The sequence below is a fragment of the Mastigoproctus giganteus genome, chromosome 12, assembly GCF_048544385.1.
Source record: "Mastigoproctus giganteus isolate SK-2022 chromosome 12, ASM4854438v1, whole genome shotgun sequence".
NCBI classification, from domain to species: Eukaryota; Metazoa; Arthropoda; class Arachnida; order Uropygi; family Thelyphonidae; genus Mastigoproctus; species Mastigoproctus giganteus.
Window position 1 is genome coordinate 34,087,874 of NC_143586.1, and position 17,309 is coordinate 34,105,182.

Below are 17,309 nucleotides of genomic sequence, written 5' to 3' on the forward strand. Positions count from 1 at the left end.
AATAGATTAACAGTAGCCACTGGCAGAGGTGAAAGTGATTCTTGCACTGCTTCTATCGGAATGAGCAGACGCCTGGAAAACAAGATGCAGGATATTTCAGAGACTGCTGGGAGTCATTGCGGTACAAGTAAACATGGGTTGTATTAGGGTAGCTAAGAATAGGAACAGGTGCATGTATACTTGCGTGTACACCAATGCTAGGAGCTGGAGCTTGGTAAATAAATTTGATGAATTTGAGGTATTGCTCAAAGCATCAAAGGCAATATATTGTTGGGATATCAGAGACGTGGTGTCACACAGATATAAGGAATGCAGAACTGGAATTTGGGGAGTACAATGTGTACAGAAAGAATAGACAGGATAGGAAGGGAGGAGGGGTTATGCTATTAGTTAAGAAACACATAAAATCAAAGGAAGTGAAGCCAGTCGACATCGCTGGACAGAGCAGTGTCGACTCAGTTTGGTGTGACATAAGCACTGGGAGATCAAAATTGAGGGTAGGAGTGTGCTATAGGCCTAATGACTCTGATGAGTATAATAAGAAACTGTACAGGGAAATAGAGTGGGCCAGTAAATCAGAGAGTCTTATAATGGGAGATTTTAATTTCCCAGATATTGATTGGAATTTGTGGGTTGGTCACTCACATACTAGCAAGGCTTTTGTGGATTTATTGGATGATTGTTTTCTAAATCAGCATGTTCGGGAGGCAACTAGAGGGAGTAATACTCTTGATTTGATTATCAGTAGTGATTCTTCATGCATTCTGCAGGTAAAGAATCTTCAATTATCTGCAGATAAAGGAACCACTAGATGGCAATGAGCACAGTGTGCTGAAGTGGGATTTACTCAAAGAGGTAACTCCCATCAGGGGTAAAGGGAAGGGTTTTTGCTTTCGTAAAGGTGACTACGATGGTCTGAGACAGTATTTAAATTCTACCCAATGGGACCAACTGATGATGTTACCAAGAGCAAATTCAAAATGGGAAGCATTCAAAGAACTTATCTTGGAAGCTACTAGGCTTTGCATACCAACTAAGAAATATTGTTCAAGGTTTAGGCCTAAATGGATGTCAGATGAACTAATGAGACATATGGCAGAGAAGAAAAATGCATGGGATACATATAACATGTGACACAGAAACCCATGATAGATGTAAGTTGATGTGTAACCAAATTACAAAGGAGGTTAGGCAGGCGAAGGCAGATTATGAGAAATCCTTGGCAAATGATGCAAAGAAAAACAGCAGAGAGTTCTTTACTTATGTAAACTCTAGAAGGAAGGGGATGAATCAGATTGGTCCACTTGATATCGGTGGTTCAACTGTTGATGATCCTGCTCAGGTAGCTAACAAACTAAATGAATATTTTGCATTGACATTCACACGTGAGGAGTTATTCAGCGAGGGGAATGCCAGAGGTGTATTCAACTCTGGCAGTATCTTGTAATAACTGAGAGTAAAGTGGAGGAGAAATTGTTGAAGATAAACACAAGAAAGACACCTGGGGTGGATGGGATCTATCCAGTTATATTAAAGGAGGCAGCAAAGGAAGTAAGCAAACCCTTAGCCATAATTATGAGAGCTTCCTTGGACTCGGGGGAGGTACCCATAGACTGGAGATGTGGAAATGTGACCACAATTCACAAAGGAGGATCAAAGGCTGACACAAGTAATTATAGACCTGTGAGTTTAACTTTTGTTCCAGGAAAATGAATGAAGGTACTGGTTAAAGAAGCACTGCAGGATCATCTAGACAAGACCTCAGTTATAGCTTGGACACAGCATGGTTTTGTTAAGGGAAAGTCTTACCTGACCAATTTGATTGGATACTATGATGCAGTCACAAAAGAACTGGATGCAGGGAATAACTTTGATATTATATACAGTACTTGGATCTTAGAAAGGCTTTTGATACTGTTCCATATGGAAGACTGCTGCACAAATTGGAGCAGTGTGGCATTGGAGGCAAATTGCTGCTATGGATAAAAGGGGTGGTTGAGGGGAGAAGACAGAGTGGTAATCAATGGACACTGCCCATCGTGGACTAATGTTATTAGTGGAGTGCCTTAGGGTTCAGTGTTGGGTCCATTGTTGTTTTCTGTATTTATAAATGATATTGATGATGGTATATCAAGCTTAATGTCTAAGTTTGCAGACGATACAAAGGTTGGCAGGGTTGTTAAGGACACTACTGAAGCTATGCTGCTGCTACAGCATCTGGAAAGGTTGAGCAGATGGGCTGAAAGGTGGCAAATGAAGTTTAAAGTTGACAAATGTAAAGTACTACATAGGGGAAACAGCAACCCCAGAGCAACGTATCAACTCTGTGGTACTACACTGACAGTGGTAGAGAATGGAAAGGACCTGGGGATAATTGTGCAGGCAGATATGAAGTTCTCTGAACAGTGCAGATTGGCTCCAAGAGTAGCTCATGGTGTATTGTAAATGATATATAGGAATTTTTCTAGCAGGGATAAGGAGGTGATTATTCCCTTGTATAAGGCAATGGTCAGGCCACGCCTTGAGTACTGTATACAGGTCTGGAGGCCTCATTTCAAGAAGGATGTAGAGCTGCTGGAACGAGTACAGAGAAGGGTAACAAGATTAGTGAATGGAACATAGGGTTGCTCTTATGAAGAAAGGCTTAAGTTTTGCAAATTACAGGGTCTGGAGACTAAGGCACAGGCGAGGTGATCTCGCCTGTGCCTTAGAGGTGTTTAAAGCCTTGAATGGTTTGAGCATGCTCAATGCTGATGGGATTCCTCCTCTTGCTCAGAATAATCACCTGAGAGGGCATAAATTCAAATTGAGGAAAGACAGATATTATTATTAGCAGCCATATGGTGCAAGGAAGCCTGAGGCTTATGCTGCACCAGCCAAAAAAATTTCTGAGTTACCCTGAGAGAGAGAGAGAGAGAGAGAGAGAGAGAGAGAGAGAAAGTAAGAAAGGAAATCACCAAGAAAGAAAGAGAAGAATGATATCTGGCTAAGGACTGTGGGTGCGCCAAACCCATACTCACCAGATGTGAGCCCCTGGGGTTAATGTAGTATAGATGTGTGGAAATTTGCCTTTAGCCAGCGGATAGTTGGTTGGTGGAACAGACTTCCATCCCTTGTTGTGGAAGTTGATAGCCTAAATAAATTTAAGACTCAGCTGGACAAGTATTTCGAACGAAAGGAGGGGTGAAGTGGAAGTGTTTTTTTTTGGCTGATGCTGCATAAGCTTGCTTTCTTGCATAATATGCCTCTACTAATGCTAATGCTAATTTTGCTAGTAGGGATAAGAAGACGATTATCATATTATATAAGACAGTGGTTAGGCAGCATCTTGAGTATTGCATACAGGTTTTGAGGAAGGATGTGGTCTGGTGGAACAGGTGTAGAGAAGGAGACTATGAGAACAAAATGTTCAGAACATTTTTCTGACTATTTTTGAAGCCTCATTAATATGCTGACTCAAACAAACTCATTGATCTTTAGAATAGTGACGAACCAGAAGTCAAATTTGTGCATTGTAAAGTGTTTCTCAGTTCAATTGACCTGTGTGACTGACAGCAATGACATTTAGTTCTCATATTAGAAATGAACTTATTTCAAATTAAAATTATAATTCAAATATTTCTTGTATTTTGCATACATAACTGGAAACACTATCTTTAGTATAAAAATATATGCTATTGCTTTTCAGGATATAGGCTAAGATGATAGCAGATCGATATCTGGTTGGAGATGGCTCATGGGAGCTATGTATTCATGTAACTCAGTTTAATGCAGACAGATCCCTTAGAGTCCGAGGTGATATGCATATTGGTGGAGTAATGCTGAAATTAGTTGAAGATTTAGGTAAATTTATTTTTATTTTTAAATGTTTAAAATGATGTAAAAACAATGTATATTCCTTTATCCCATATATAAAAGTTTTCTCTGTGAGTTATTTTCACTAACTACTAGTTATTTTCACTAACTACATTAATCGTACAAGCACATAATAATACAATCAGAATGTCTTATAATGAGAGATTTTGATTTTCCAGATATTGATTGGGACTTGTGCATTGGTCACTCACTCACTAGCAAGACTTTTGTGGATTTATTGGATGACTATTTTCTACAGCAGCATGTTTGAGAAGCAACCAGAGGGAGTAATACTCTTGTTCTGATTATCAGCAGTGATTATTCATGCATTAGGAATCTGCATATAAAGGAACCGCTAGGTAGCAGTGATCACAGTGTATTGATGTGAGATTTACTTAAAGATTTTACTTTACTTACAACTGTCATTAGGGGTGGACAGAAAGGTTTTTGCTTTTGTAAAGATGACTATGGTGGTCTCATACAGTTTTTAAATTCCATACAGTGAGAACAACTGATGATGTTACCAGAAAATTCTAAATGGGAAGCATTCAAAGAATTTAGCATGGAAGCTTACTAGATGTTTCACACCAACTAAGAAATACTGTTCAAGGTTTAGGTCTGAATGGATGTCAGATGAACAAATGAGACTCGTGGCAGAGAAGAAAAATGCATGGTATGCATATAAATTATTTGGTGACACAGACGCCTGTGGTAGATATAAGCTAGCCTGTAATCAAGTCAGAATTTTTTTTTTTTTTTTTACAACACTTGTACAAACTTGCGGTAAAACACGACACAATATGATGGATATATATATAGCGCACTGGTGAACTTGTTTTCACAAAATCTCTAACAATACTGACAAACGTATTGCGACATTTGAGAGTTTATTTTATCACAATTAGTTTTATTGCAGCATTTGCCGCATGTGCAATAAACTATTCACAAAAAACCTTCATATGTATGCCGTAATGGCGTCACATGTATGTGGCCGACACAGCTTCTCAAGATCTAACCTACTGGTCCACATATATGCAACATAAAAAAAGACACTTTTTTTTTTTTTTTTTTTTGATATTTTAAGCGAAAAAATGACAACACTGACATTACAATATTTATTTTAGAATTACTAATCAAATTACACTCCATTCCGGTTATTTGGGACACATCGGGACTAGTGCATTTTGGCCCGATTAAGCGGCTGCCCCAGTTATCTGAAGTTTCATGTAAATAGTTAAAAATACAATGTACTCCCCCCCCCCCCCCGCCCCCTTTAAAATTGGTTCATTGTACAATCAAATCACGTTACGACGAACTCAACATAGTAAACTACCGTTCACTATACGATGGTGCAGTAAGCGCCGGTCATTGTGATCACGTTTGTGAATTGAATTTTAATTCTATTAAACAGCGATTCTAATTAGAGAAAATAGGAAGAATATTATCCACAGGCTATAAAAGTAAAGATATATTAAGCACAAATTTACCCTTTATTACCTTACCAATTAAAAAATTAAATGATCCGTGAAAATCGGAAGAATATACATGATAATCGGAATAATTAACACATACTGTAATATGTACATACGAACTAGTTGACATTTCTGTTCACTGACATTTGTGGGTGGGGGTTAAAATTTAAAACAGTAAAAAGATAAGCAATCAATAACAAAGAACACGGCACACACAAATTGCAAGTAACACAATACGCGCAAGTGAGAATGGAGTAATGAGTTACAAAGCTTTAAAAATAGGAATGAAGAGAAGATCTGAAAATTAATTTTTTTATATGATTGAAGATTCCATAGAAGTGTAAACGCATTTCACCATAATAACCCACAGAATTCCAGCTGTCGGCGTTATCGCAAATTGAGTAAGATCGAGTTTACTGTCCGTTTATGATAGATTTCACTAACAGAAAAGCTCAATAAACAGGTGACTGCTAATTGTTTTTATTGTTTTATGGTTGTGACCTCCAGAATTTCGGCCAAACCACATGGTACCGTCGAAGACAATCGTAGGGTAATCTCCAGTGCTGCGGTCTCCTGCCCCGATTAAACGGCATGCTGTCCCAATTAAGCAAAGTAAACCCTGGCTATTTTCTCGATTGGTTTCTGTTTTTTAAGATTTGCCCCAAATAAACGGCTGCCCAGATTAACCGGAATCCACTGTATTTGCTAAATATTTTTTGGCCTCTGTGGATTTTTTTCTTAAACTAGCTTGGCAGTCAACGTGTTAAAGGTAGGATGAGGTGGTTAGCTGTTGGGTAAACTGTATGTGCTAAAATAACCACCAGGGATCTGGCAAACTCACTAATCTGGCACCCCACAGGTCCCAACGCTGCCGGATTAGTGATTAGTATTAGTGAATACTTTTGATTTCTCTGTAACTTTCCCCAGCTCTGCATTCATCCATTCTGGCATCATCCTCATGCTGTATATTCTTAATGGTATATATTTGTTCACAACTTAGTGATTATTGCTTTAACAGTATTCCATGATTCTCATGTATTTGCCATCCCTCTGCAGTCTGCCCAAATAATAGATGCCATGTAGAACTTTATACTGTTATAGCTCCCTTTGTTGAAATATAAACCTTTGCCTTTACCCTTTAACTACTTCAACATCTTTCTTAATCTTATAACTAATCACTACGTGATCGCTACCTGCCAGTGGTTCCTGTATTTTAAGCTCTGTGATATCATCTGATTCGTGAGTAATGATGAAGTCAAGAATTTTCTTTCCCCTAGTATTTTCTCTCACATACAGGTACAAATAATATTCGTCTAGTTGATTTAAAGATTTTGATCCTCATGGTGGGTTTCCCTCCCAATCAATTAGGGGCAGAGTGAAGTCACCCATAATAAGACATTCACAGCTGCTTCCTCTTCCATCTTCATGTAGAGAGACTCATCATACTCTTCACAATTTTCTAGCATGTAGATTACTCCCACTCTCATACTTTTGCTTCCAACTAAATCATGAAGTTATTTAGGCTTGTTTCCCTATCTTTATTTAGAAGCTAACAATCTTCTTTCCAGGACAGTGAAAAGGAGATTGTTAGCTTCTAAATAAAGGTAGTTGACAGTAACTGAGTGTTGTACTGTTTAACACTCAGTAATTTCATCTCATTGGAAACATCTATTTGTGATGCTCTCCTGAAATGCGAGCACCAAGTGGCGTTTTTTTTTTTTTTGATATGGAAGAAAAAGTGGATGACTCCCGGAGGTTTCCAAGCATCCATTATGCCAAGAGGAGGTAGTTCCTAAGGATCAGTCCGAGTTAATTCTATTATTGAACAACTTCCTTCAGTTGTAAGGCGCCTCCGTAGCCAGGTGGGAAGGAGCAGCAGTGCGTAGCACACGCTTCTTGATTAGACCGGGGTTCGAGCGCGTCACCACCAAATACGGAGGATGCAGAAAGGTCAGGGAATGACCACTGCATATCCCGGAGCAATATGGCCTTAGTTGCTAATGCTCCTAAAAACCAGATAACAAACCTTCAGTTGTAAACAGTGTCCTCTTTGTTATTGACTTTATCAACTTTTCACAGTCATGCAATATGAGAGTTATCAAAAGGAAATTGTAGCATGGCATTGACTGTGTCAGTTCTTGAGTAGTGACTAATGGGGGGGGCGAGATTTTCATTCCAGAAGACTGTTGGCATCTACTTTTACGAGATGTGGAATCTTTATATTGAAGCAGAACTAAGGCTCGACAGAACGTGATCCCAGTAGCACATAAAACAAAATTCCTTGGACTTATATTTGATAAAAGATTAAAACTTACCCCAGGGGCTCACATCTGGTGAGTATGGGCTTGGCAAACCAGGGTCCTGAGCTGGATATCATCATTTTTCTCTTTCTTGGTGATTCCCTTCTACTTTTCTCTCTCTCAGGGTAATGCGGAATTTTTTTTTTTTTTTTTTTTTGGCTGGTGCAGCATAAGCCTCAGGCTTCCTTGCACCATATGGCTAATAATAATAAAAGCCATAAACACCTATGCAGTCCCAGTGTTAACATACTCCTTTGGGGTCATAGATTGGACTAACACCGAGCTGGAGGATATCGTGAGAAAGACAAGGACAATGATGACCAAGAGCTGCCAGCACCACCTGAAATCTGCCGTGGAGAGACTCATAATTACCCGGAAAGGAGGAAGAAGGGGCCTGATAGACCACATTGAGCAACAGATGACAGCGATAGTTAACTTGAAGGATTACTTCCAGAAACACACAGCAGCACTCCAGCAGGCCATAAGGAAGATAGACAAGCGGTATACCTCACTCAACCTAAGCGAGGAGTACCCCCCAACCAGGAGGCACAAACGAAGCTAGAAAGATGGGCAGAGAAGACACTCCATGGCAGACACTACAATGATCTCCATCAAGATCACATAGATAAAATTGCTTCCAATGAATGGCTCATGAGCGGGATGCTCTTCCCCGAGACTTAAGGATTCATGCTTGCCATCCAAGACCAGGTAATCAACACCAGGAACTATAGAAAATATATCGCCAGGGAGCCCGGAGTGTTCGATGATACATGATGACGGTGCCATCTGGCCTCAGAAACGATCCAACACATCACCACGGGATGCAAGGTGATCACCCAGACTGAGTACACTCATAGACATAACCAGGTAGCCAGGATAATACATCAGAAGCTAGCAAGGAAATACCAGTTGATCGAAGAAAGTGTACCGTACTACAAGTATGAACCCCAGGCAGTACTAGAGATCCCAACCCACAAGCTGTACTGGGGCCGCGCCATAATAATGGATAGGACAATCCTGCATAACAGACTGGACATAACTCTTGTGGACAAGAAGGAAAAGGCTACCTATCTGATTGACATAACGGTACCCAACACTGACAATCTGCAGAATACCCATGGGGAAAAAATCAGGAAGTATACGAACCTAAGACAGGAGATCAAAGAGATGTGGCCTATGCAACAAGTAATGACATCCCGATCATCATGCCAACCACAGGTATGGCGCCAAAGACCCTACATAACAGCCTAGCAGCAATAGGTCTCCCAGCGAACACCTAAAAGGAACTCCAGAAAGTCGCAATCCTGAACACCTGTAGGATAGTCAGAGAGTTTCTCGACCAACAGTAACACCAGACATAACAACCACCCTGTGTAATTGGTAGCAATACCCGTCACGAGGTGGAACCTCCAATCAGGGAGAAATAATATGAGAGTAATAATAATAATTTTTACACTACATCCGTCAACTTCGAACAAAGTGCACAAAAGGCCTGTACATTTTATGGGCTACACCCTTTAACAAATGGGATGCAGATCATTGTACATTACTTCAGCTGTATCGTGCACTTGTGCATTCTAAATTAGATTATGAGTCCCAGGTATATGCATCAGCTAGAAACAGTGTACTGTGATGACTTGACCCAGTCTGCCATCAGACAATTTGTATTGCTACTGGAGTGTCCAAACATCTCCTGTCCAGGGTCTATATGTTGAAGGAATCAAACCATCCTTGTTTCTTCGAAAAAAGCAATGGTAATTATGGTACATCTTTAAGCTAAAATCCCTCTCAGGATACGCCCCATGGGCATTCATTTTTGAGCCACATTGGGAAAACCTCTCTAACAAGGCTGCCAACCATTCCTTTGGTGTTTGTATCCAAGAATTACTAAGAGAGTTGAACAACATGGTAGACAATGTGTCTGAGTCATCAAGGCGATTGCCCTGGCATACTTGAATACCATTATGCAAATTCTCTATTAAAAACTGCGGAAAGGCCACCACTCCAAATTCTGTCTACCAACAACTCTGTGCTGCCCACCAAGTCGAATACCAACTTCTTGCTTGTCTTCACTGATGGCTTGAGGTCAGAATCATTGTTGGGCCTGCTGCTGTCTTCCCAGATAACACTATATCTGAGAAGATTACCAATGAATGTAGCATAAACTTATTTATAGTTGAGAGTTTTATTTATATTGCGATGGTTGCAGAGTATGTAATTGAATTGATGTTAAATAATAGAGACCCACCTCCTCAGGGCAGCTGTGGTAATGTGTTCCATTATGTTTTAGTTGTGTAGTGGTGAGACATGGCTAAGTGGTCTTGATGAGAGTTATAAAATCATTAATTTGCCCTTATGTGTAGATAAGCATATGCTCTGGAAGCCTGTATGCGATGATAATGATTAGTTGCAGTGATATTTTTCCAGTGAGGATTGAAGGAAGCATTGGAAAATGGTTTTATGGTTAAAATGATTTAAAAAACTATTTTTATAGTGAGTGAGGCAGAGCTGCATTTTATTGCACTTTTTATAATTTTCCCGGACCATTTAATAAAAAAAATGTAAATTACAGAAAACATTTAGTATGTCAGACATGAAAAATGGATCATCATTTTATGCAAATTATATTTTCATATTAAGTAGTAGCTTGCAAAATCTTCACGAAATTGAATAAATTTGATAAAGGTTGTAGGCAATTTGCCATGAAAATTAGCTGTGCCAAAACAAAAGTTATGAAAGTTGCAAGTGACAACGAAATAGAGTGTAAACCTCATAACAAAAATTTGGATCAAGTTAGTAATTTTGCATATCTAGGAAAGGCCAACTATAATGAGGATGGATTAGATATGGAAATAAACAATAAAATAAGTAAAGTATAGGTTTATAAGTTTGCTTCTCTTGTTTTATGAAATTTAGTTATTTCTCATTCTTTAATTATATTCTTGGATTTCTTACATTTTTTATTTATTTATATGCTAAATTTTAGCATTACAAGACCCTAATATTATACAAGTATGTGTTGCTTTTAACTGATTAATTGACTTGTGGATATAATAATTTGTTTCTGTTTTTCTATGTGTATCTTTGACTTATGGTAAATATTTTTCTTAATTTATTCTTGTAGAAGTTCCAATTGATTGGTCAGATCATGCACTGTGGTGGCCAGAAAAAAATATTTGGTTGTCTCGTACTAGATCAACTTTGGATCAGTATGGTGTTCAGGCAGATGCAATACTCCATTTTACTCCAATGCATAAAACATTAAGAGTACAACTTCCAGATCTTTGTTATGTTGAGGCTAAAGTTGATTTCTCGATAAAAACATTTACTGCTGTAGTTAATTTGTGTAAAATTATAGGTAAGAATTCATTTTAAGAATAAGCTTTGACATTTTTATTAAAACTAATATGTGTTATACTAATATGTGTTTCATTATAAGGCCTGACGTATCCCAGGGGTCAGGAGTGAGAGTGCATAGCACACATTTCTTAAGTAGACCGGGGTTCAAGCCCGTGACTACTAAATACGATAAATATTTGTATTGACGATTTATTGTAAACTCTACTGACTTGGTTGTTGTGCCGGAGTATAAACAACATTTATTTTTATAATACAATATTATAATGAAACCTCTCTATAGGGAGGTGTCCACTTTGCTCAGGGCAGTGTACATGCACTCAGTTTCAGTAATTTGGAAAAATTAAATTCACCGTAATTGGATTACTTTTTTTTATTTCTTATCATTATACATTTGTGTTTCAATTAACTTTTAATAAATAACAAAACTTTTATTTGTGTCATTTATCATAAAACATTGTTAACTTTTAGTAAAAAATGAATATAATTGCTTTGTTTAGCGTATTTAATTTTCATTGTGGATGATTAGATTGTCCACTAGTTTTACTCCATATTCATCATTTTTGCTCACATAGAATTCTTTTAATGTGTTTAGGTAAACTAATGTATCAGCATATTTTTTTAATATGGGATCATGCTACTGTTCATTCTTTTCAGGTTCTTCATCTTCCTCTTCATAAGTTCTCTGTTGTTCATAAATTTACTTATTGTATCCTTTACTTCAGTGTTTATGCTTTCCACATTACATTAGAATCTGCAGAAACATTCATCACCCCTCAGTGAAAACTTTCATAGTGTCCATAGCATGCCATTAAGTACAGATGCATCTACAAAGTCACCATCACACTGACTAACACTCAAATCAAATCCTGCTTTGTGGAAACAGTTTTTTTAATTGTAGTGGGACTCACTGCATTCCATGCTGCACTTATCCAGATTATAGCTTGTAGAATATTTATGCTTTTGAAAGTTTTGAACAACTTTTTTCTTGAGAAGCAGATGTGACATTGGGAAGGAAAAATGGCATTTCAACATTATTCAATTTTATATGTTGTTGAAATGTGACGTTGTCAAGAAATAAAATAACAAATTGTAAAGCAGTTATTAATCAGCCCAAACTAGATTTTGAACAGGCTAAACGTATAAAACTTGCTTTTTGTCCAAATGGTAGTTGAGCATTCTGAACAAAGATGGTCAACTTTTGCCCATCTTTGTTCCCACTTGTGTCAAAACTGGATAGTAAAGTGTAAAGCGTGTTAGTTGTCTGATGGCACCAGGGGTTCCCCCCATCTCCGCATTGTATTTTTTGTAAGTGACACAACTCCGTGGAGGCCGGAGATTTAAAAAGTGTGTGGGGAGTGGTTTGTTGTGTAGCGTTATGTTCTGTTGTTTCTCTGACCATGCCTGCAAGTTTTTTGCAGGCATGGTCAGAGAATGTAGTGATAGTGTTTGTGTTGTACATAAATGTTGTTAGTATATATAAAGTAGTATAAGTTATTATTAACTTTGTATTCTTTCGGCCAATTACGTTTGCTCTTCCACTCATTCCCATTCACTCTCTCTTTCCCTCATGCTAGGTCACTCTTTCTTTCACCAAAACTGCCATTTATTCCCTTTTTCTATAATTCCTAGTTCACTCAGTGCCCAGCCTATTCATTCTGTCTTTCATTCATTCTTCTTTCATTTTATATTGCATCCCCCCCCCCTTTTTTTTTTTTTTATGAAAACCCCAAACATGAAAGGTATCAAAACCTATAGTACTTAGTACCGTGCATGGGTTGAAGGAGAAGTATGGGGGGAGGGGGGGTGCCGGAAACTTTGCTCTAGAGACTAAACATGGGTTTCACCACTTCAAGCCTCACCTTGCTACTAGCTTACTGATATTTTTCAGCTAATCTGCTTCCCTGGCTGCCTGTACATCTCTCTCTCTCTCCTGCATGATTACTTATTTCGTGTGGGGCCTCAGGTTCCTACACGTGGCAGGGTAGTCCTGGGAGTTTTGTCATGTCAGGTTTCTGTCAGGGTGCAGAATACTACTATCCTGACAGATTTTTAAGTCATCATCTGAGCGTGGTGGGAAAACGTGGGCAATTTTAACTGTTCATTGTTGTTTAATTTCTGGGTGGCCGAATTGCCAATCTTTGGAAAGCACATTCTGCACATTTCGAATACTTTCTGTGAAGGATGTAAAGGCTTTATAATTTTTCTCTTCTGTGATGAACAGAGACGTTCTTCTCCCCTGGGAAGGGGGCCAATCTGTGCTATTAGCTCTGTTCTGGGGATGCCATAAATTATACATTCATATAGAATGTGTGCCCAGTCTTTACTCTTGCCACAGGTGCAGTTTGGTTCATCAGTCAGCCCTAAGGAAGTTAGTTTTGCCTTTAGGGAGCTGTAACCTGTCAATATAAATGTTGTAAAAAGTCCAGGGGCATACCACTTAGGTGGCTTTGGGCTAACCATTGCCACCCGTGGCAGAAACCTTTTGGTAACCAGACCTCTGGTTTCTTGCTCCCACTTTATTTGTCATAACTCATGGAGCCTTGTGGCTATTCTTTTTCTTTCAGCATTGAAGGTGTTGGCTGTATCAAGGGCTATCCCCAGAAATTCTGTGGGTATGCCCCTTTTAAATCTATAATATAAACCTCTTTTGGCTACTTCCAGGTAAAGTGGGAGAGCTCCGGCCAGCAACTGTAGCGCAGGTGTGCTTACTATGCGACATGCTCTGGTAATAGTGAGTAGTATTGTCCTTTGTATAGGTTCTAATTTATTCCTATTTCTTACTATGGCTGAGCGGGTGAACCATGCACCGACTCCATAGGTGATAGCAGGTAGAAACATTGCACAGTATATGATTGCCAGGGTCTTTCTTTTGATTTTCCAGTCTGCTCGACTGATCCTGGCAATCATACCTGCATAATTTCTCACTTTCTTTTCCAAGTAGATCAAATGGGGATAAAAAGTTAATTTTGAATAAAAGACCACTCCAAGATATCTTAGTTCTGTTACCATTTTTATAGTGGTTGTGTTAATTTTGATTTGTGCATGCTTGTTATGTCCAAATTGCCTTTTAGAAATATTTGTTTGGTTTTTTTCTGGCGATATTTTGAGCATGTGCATTTGTGCCCATTCCTTCAGCTGCAAGAGGGTGGTATTTGATCTTTGCTCTACAACCACTCGCGTGTTACCTTTTACAAGGAAAATCATGTCATCTGCAAAGGCCAGGCTTACCACGAGGCCCAGATAAAAGGCCAGAAATTTGTCCAGAACAATGTTCTAGAAGAAGGGGCCAAGGATTGAACCCTGCGGGCAGCCTTTATTCACAGAGCATGTCAATTCTTGGAACCTTGTGCATACTGAGACACTTCTGTCTATAAGGTAGCTGTTTATTACCTTATAGAGGTTTTGTGGGGAATTTGCCTGGCAGAGTCTCCTAAGGACACTAAGCCACCAGTGTGAGTCAAATGCCCCAGTAAAGTCAATAGAGATTGCCAGCATATATGTCAGTTCTTGCTTTATGAGTTCTCGGGTTTACGAGTTTTTTTTTTTTTCTCCCAAGTATCAAGTGTCAACAAAATCGAAAATATGAACATTAATTGCAAAAAATGAATGTTAAACATTCATAAATAATGAATTTCAAACCCCATGCATAGCTATAAATACAGTGTACTCAGCTTTACGATATTAATCAGTTCCAGAGACACCATCGTATCGTTAAAATATGGTAACGTGAACCCAATAACACATTGTTTTTTGGTAATTCATTTTGGTAATTCATTTCAAGATCTTGGAAGTTGAAATTTTCGCTGTATAACTAAGCATTTATCTCTCTAAAATGTCATTTTTAAGGTCACGAGCATGACCTTAAGATCATATAAAAGGTCGTGAGGCTGTTTGTAAATTGTATTAGTTACCAATTCAGATCATTAAAATGCACTACACTTTCATTGTTATCATATGTTCTGTTATAAGAATTTATTTTAAAAGCCTTTGGGATATTTTTCTAAAGTACATTCCTGGAGGTCACGACCATAAAACAATAAAAACAATTTGCACTTTCCGGTTTATTGGGCTTTTCTGTTACTGCAAGCAGTTATAAATGGGTAGTAAACTCTATCTTCTTGCATTTGCGAAAATACCAATAGCTGGAAATTCGTATAAAAAACATAAATAAATTTTCAGAATCTAGTCTTCATTCTTTTTTTTTTTTTTTTAAGCTTTGTAAACTTGTTACTCCATGCAAATCGTGTTAGTTGCAATTTGCGTGTGCCGTTAAAAAATGCTTATGCATGCAATCGTGAAATTTATAATTAAAAGAGAAATTTATAATTAAAATTAAATTTATAATCTTGGAAACAAACACCTCTTGAAACATTTCTGAAGAAGACTACTCCTTGTGCAACAAACCAACAAATGCCGAGCCAATAATGAGTGATCAGTGAATGTGCATTTAGTCGATGATGACGAAGAATAAACATTCTTTAGCATTTGTAAGTCGTAAATAATTTCTCTATTAATATAATTTGCTTGATTTTACAGGCTGCGTTTTCATTTCTTTCGATAAATCAATCATTGTTTAAACATAAACTAATTAGCTAGCTAATTTCATTGTTGAGAACATAACCCCTATTTTTAACCTTATGTCTATAGGAAATTCCCACTTTACGAGCGTGCACTAGGAACGAATTAACTTGTGAAGTCAAGAACTACCTGTATACTATCAAATCTGAGGAATTCTGTGCTACACAAACAGAATACACAACCTGGAGATGGGGGAAACTCCTGGGGATGTTAGATACTTTACACTTTGTACTTTTAAAAAATTTGACTTTTATTTAAAATTTTGCTCCTGTTAAGAGTTAATTATAAATATAGCCAAAATTTTATGTATATATATAGTATTATATGACTACTCTGAATGCTACAGTACAGAAAAGAATGAAGTTTTAATTTCCAGGTATCAGGAATGCCTTTCTTTAATTGCTTGCATTCAATAATATAAATTGTAATGCCTAATATAATGTATAAGCTAGCCTAAAATTTATATAATGCATTATGTTTTAGACACATTAGCAAATAGTAATAATTCAATAGTAAACCAGAAACAAAACATTTTTGGTTAAAAACAAAAACAAAAAAACAAAGACATGTGCAAACTAAAAACGTTTTGTTTCTGTCATCCACCATATTGCCATTCATATTTCCTATCAATGCATGGCAACAAACATATCTAGTTTTACAGATGCAGTATATGATAGAGAGGAGGGGTTATGCTGTTAGTTAAGAAACACATAAGATCTAAAGAAGTGCATCCAATTGATGTTTGTGGACAATGCAAAGTTAAGTCTGTTTGGTGTGACATAAGCACTGGGAAAGGAAAAATAAGTAGGTGTGTGTTATAGGCCTTATGAATCTGATGAATATAATGAGCAATTGTGCAGAGAAATAGAGTGGGACAGTAAATTAGAGTGTCTTATAATGGGGGATTTTAATTTCTCGGATATTGACTGGAATTTGTGGGTTGGTCACTCACACACTAGCAAGGCTTTTGTGGATTTATTGGATGATTGTTTTCTATAGCAGGATGTTCGGGAGGCAACTAGAGGGAGTAATACTCTTGATCTGATTATCAGTAATGATTCTTCATGCATCAAGAATCAGCAGATAAAGGAACCACTAGGTGGCATTGATCACAGTGTGCTGAAGTGGATTTACTCAAAGGGGTAACTACCATCAAGGATAAAGGGAAGGGTTTTTGCTTTCGTAAAGTGGTCTGAGACAGTATTTAAATTCTATACGGTGGAACCAACTGATGATATTACCTACAGCAAATTCAAAATGGGAAGCATTCAAAGAATTAATTTTGGAAGCTACTATGCTTTTCATAGCAACAAAGAAATATTGTTCAAGATTTAGGCCTAAATGGATGTCAGATGAACTAATTAGACATGTGACAGAGAAGAAAAATGCATGGGATACATATAAATTACCATGTGACACAGAAGCCTATGATAGATATAAGCTGGTCTGTAATCAAGTAACAAAGGAGGTTATGCAGGCGAAGGCAGATTACCAGAAATCTTTGGCAAAGGATGCAAAGAAAAACAGCAAAGAGTTCTTTACTTATGTAAACTCTAGAAGGAAGGGAATGAATCAGATTGGTCCACTTAATATCGATGGTTCAACTGTTGATGATCCTGCTCAGGTAGCAAACAAACTAAATGAATATTTTGCATCGACATTCACACATGAAGAGTTATTCAGGGAGGGGAATGCCAGAGGTGTATTCAACTCTGGCAGTAAGCTAAATAATCTTGTAATAACT

At 37.8% G+C, this 17,309-nt stretch overlaps 1 protein-coding gene across 1 annotated transcript in view; it reads left to right on the forward strand.

Moving 5' to 3' along the window:
* Positions 1-17,309, forward strand: part of LOC150076874 (unc-112-related protein-like) — a 176,575-nt gene that overhangs the window by 16,424 nt on the left and 142,842 nt on the right. The window contains exons 2-3 of the mRNA XM_090385709.1: positions 3,689-3,843; positions 10,752-10,985. Of these exons, the coding sequence (XP_090241835.1) occupies positions 3,702-3,843; positions 10,752-10,985 (376 nt within the window). The 5' untranslated portion in view covers positions 3,689-3,701. The remainder of the gene's footprint in view (positions 1-3,688; positions 3,844-10,751; positions 10,986-17,309) is intronic.